The sequence below is a fragment of the Crocuta crocuta genome, unplaced genomic scaffold (assembly GCF_008692635.1).
Source record: "Crocuta crocuta isolate KB4526 unplaced genomic scaffold, BGI_CrCroc_1.0 scaffold1304, whole genome shotgun sequence".
In the NCBI taxonomy this organism is placed as follows: domain Eukaryota; kingdom Metazoa; phylum Chordata; class Mammalia; order Carnivora; family Hyaenidae; genus Crocuta; species Crocuta crocuta.
Window position 1 is genome coordinate 977691 of NW_027531278.1, and position 3260 is coordinate 980950.

At 37.0% G+C, this 3260-nt stretch overlaps 1 protein-coding gene across 1 annotated transcript in view; it reads left to right on the forward strand.

The window, feature by feature from the left end:
* Positions 1-3260, forward strand: part of VMA21 (vacuolar ATPase assembly factor VMA21) — a 5875-nt gene that overhangs the window by 2197 nt on the left and 418 nt on the right. The window contains exon 2 of the mRNA XM_077771213.1: positions 2559-2668. Coding sequence (XP_077627339.1) covers positions 2559-2668 — 110 coding nt within the window. The remainder of the gene's footprint in view (positions 1-2558; positions 2669-3260) is intronic.

Consider the following 3260-nt stretch of genomic DNA (forward strand, 5'->3'; position numbering starts at 1 on the left):
AAGTATGGAAAGAAAATACTGGAAGTTTTACATGAATTTATTTTTAACCTTTACTTTTTTAGTATCTATTTTTGCATATGGTTTGTATTTTAAGGAATGTATTGATAATATTTGTGTAGATAAATCTGTTTAAAAAAATCAGTATGCCTTTATGGGGTATGTGCTCAAAATTTATACTTAAAGAAGGATTCGTAGTCAAAAAAGTTTGTAGACCAGAAACTTGAGACGTTCCTTTGCTTTCTGGAAAGAAAGAAATCTCCTAGCTAATAATTTACATAGTTAGAGGAATCCCTTTGCCTGGATTTTCTAGGGCTCCAGAGAAATGTGCAAGACTATATAGTAAGCAAGCTGGCACATTTAGTGCTGTAATAACAGGTGTGAACTAAGTGTGATTGAATTCCAGAGCAATGAATTATTCCAGCTGGAGTAATCAGGAAAGATACTTGGAGGAGAGGCTGTTTTGGTGGGGGCAGTGGACCTTGAAGGCTGGACTGTCTCCTTCCTAAAGATACAGATAAAAACCAGAGCCTCTGAGGATTATCAGAAAGAAAATTAATTAAGTCCAAATGTTGAGTATAAGCATAAAGTTTGGAGTGTGTTAAGGTGGTCTGAGAATGGTTAGATTTAAGGGACAAAAAGGACCTTAAGCTAAATGATTAAAGCTATAGGGTTTACTGCTTTTACAGTACGGTGGTAGTATGTGTGAGGTACAGCTGTCTCTAGGATTGCTGGAAACTTACTACAGCTTTCAGTAGTGTTGATCATTTGTATCAATGCATAGGACAAATGCTGACATATATTTACTTATTTATTGAAAAGTCAGTGAAATAACATTAAGGAACATTTTTAAAATGGGAAAATAACTTTATTTTTGTATATTGTTCTGGAGTCCTTTTTTAGGTAAACACATTTTTAACCTAATTGGAATAGCATATGTCAGGGGTTCGTCAGGTTTTTCTGTAAAGGGCCACATAGTAAATACTAGGTTATGAAGGCTGTATTGTCTGGCACCACAACTTACCTTGTCCTTTGTAGCTCCAGAGCCATCTTATTTTGTTTTTAGTGTTTTTATTTATTTCTGAGCGAGCGAGAGAGAGCGCACGCGCAATTAGGGGAGGGGCAGAGAGAGAGAGGGAGACGCAATCCAAAGCAGTCTCCAGGCTCCAAGTGGGCTATCAGCACATGACTCGGGGCTTGAACTCATGAACCCATGAACCATGAGGTCATGACCTGAGCCGAAGTCAGACGTTTAACCGACTGAGCCACTCAGGCGCCCCCAAAGCCATCTTAGATGCTACATAAACAAATGGGTGTGTCTGTGTTCCAGCTAAACTTTATAGAAATAGGCATTGGGCCCTCACGCCTTGTTTTGAAGACACCAGATATACATGATATGGTGTAGTTTGCCTTGTTCATTTATTGCACGACTACTTTCTGAGTAATGGTCAGAATTGTTTTTGTTTTTTCTTTTCATGTTTTTAATGTGTATTTATTTTTGGGAGAGAGACAGAGAGAAAGAGAAAGAATCAGAGACAGAGCATGAATGGCGGAGGGGCAGAGAGAGGGAGACACAGAGTCCAAAGTAGGCTCCAGGCTCTGAGCTGTCAGCACAGAGTGCGAAGCAGGGCTTGAACCCACGGACTGTGAGATCATGGCCTGAGCTGAAGTCAGACACTCAACCAACTGAGCCTCCCAGATGCCCCAGTGAGAATTCTTTTTAATGTGTCCATATATTGATATACATCATTTGTGAAACCATTTTCTTATTGTGGGCATTTTTATGTTATCCAGTTTTGTTTGTGCTTTTACATTAATCCTTATATTAATGTTTTTAAGTAGCAGATTATCAGATTTGTTTTTCTTTATGTAATTTGAAAAGCTTGATTACATTCTTCAGAGTAGTTTCATTGTACTCTGGAACAAAACTTTTGCCATTGGGATATTTCCTTGATTTAAAAATAGCCATGGACAAACAGAATTCACTGAATAGAAGGTGTTTGGACATTACATTTTTAATGCATCCATGTTACACGAAGACCATCTAACTTGTACTACAGCTATTTCATTACAAAGCAATTAAAGTAAGTTTCCTTTAGCCACATCCAGGTTGTTCTAGGCTGCTTTTTCTTTGGAGATTCTCATACCTTGTTTATGCTGTATCCAGCTAGCCTTCAATAGGATGCTTTGTGAACGCACATTTATTAGTTGTAGACATTCATTAGTTGTTGTTTTTTTTTGTATATTTTCCTTTGCTACCTCCATTATAAAATTGGTCATTAGGATACACTTGCATAGCATTTTGAAGACTACAAAACACTTTCATACTTTGATGCTTTCTCTCGCACGGGATCTGAATGGTAGTCTGTTGAATGGTCTCTGGGTCTCTAGGATCTTCCAGTTTTGAGTCCCTGAGTTGACTTTTCCTCTTCTCGCTGCTTCCAAGGCAGGGGCAGGGTTTCCAGCATCTTCTCTGTGGGTATTTATAGTGTTTATGGACAGAAGAACAGTTGGAAATAGCCTAGCAGGTTCTGATTTTCTCTTTGTTTACTTTATTCCAGAAATGAAAGTTCATTAGCATCTACCCTGAAGACGCTCCTGTTCTTCACAGCTTTAATGATCACTGTACCTATTGGGTTATATTTCACGACTAAGTCTTATGTTTTTGAAGGTAATCCTAGATAATAAAACAAGACCTTTTCCCCCTTAGTATATTTAAGACTTGGTTTTTGTGATCTTATATCTGTAAGCTGGGTACTCTTCATTTGCTTTTTCCATTTGTTTCTGTATTGCTTTTCAAAATCATGTTCAAATCAATCTTCTTTCATGAAGTTAACTTTTTCATCATTTAGTTATCTTAGCTTGACAATGTATTTGTGGATGGTTTTCTGTGAAATAGCTTGCAGGTCCTTTCTTTTACTATACCTCTGAGAGCAAGACTCGGCTGACATGGGAGGAGGAATTTGGGGGAATGATGTCCCTTTTGTGGCATACATTAGTAGGAAGTGAAAATAAAGTCCCCCCTTTTTTGTTGTCTTTAAGTGAAGTGATAATTATAGTTTTCATTCAGAATAATGTCTTTGTGTATAGAAGGTTTCAAATCTTTAAATGAATACTTGATTTATCACCACCCAAAGTATTATTTTTTAATTGCCTGACTAGCTAAATAAATATATACCTAATGAAAATTAGTATGCTTTGTTGTTTGCACTTTGATAAATTTTGGAATAAAATGGAAACTTTTTTTCTCTTGATAGGCGCCT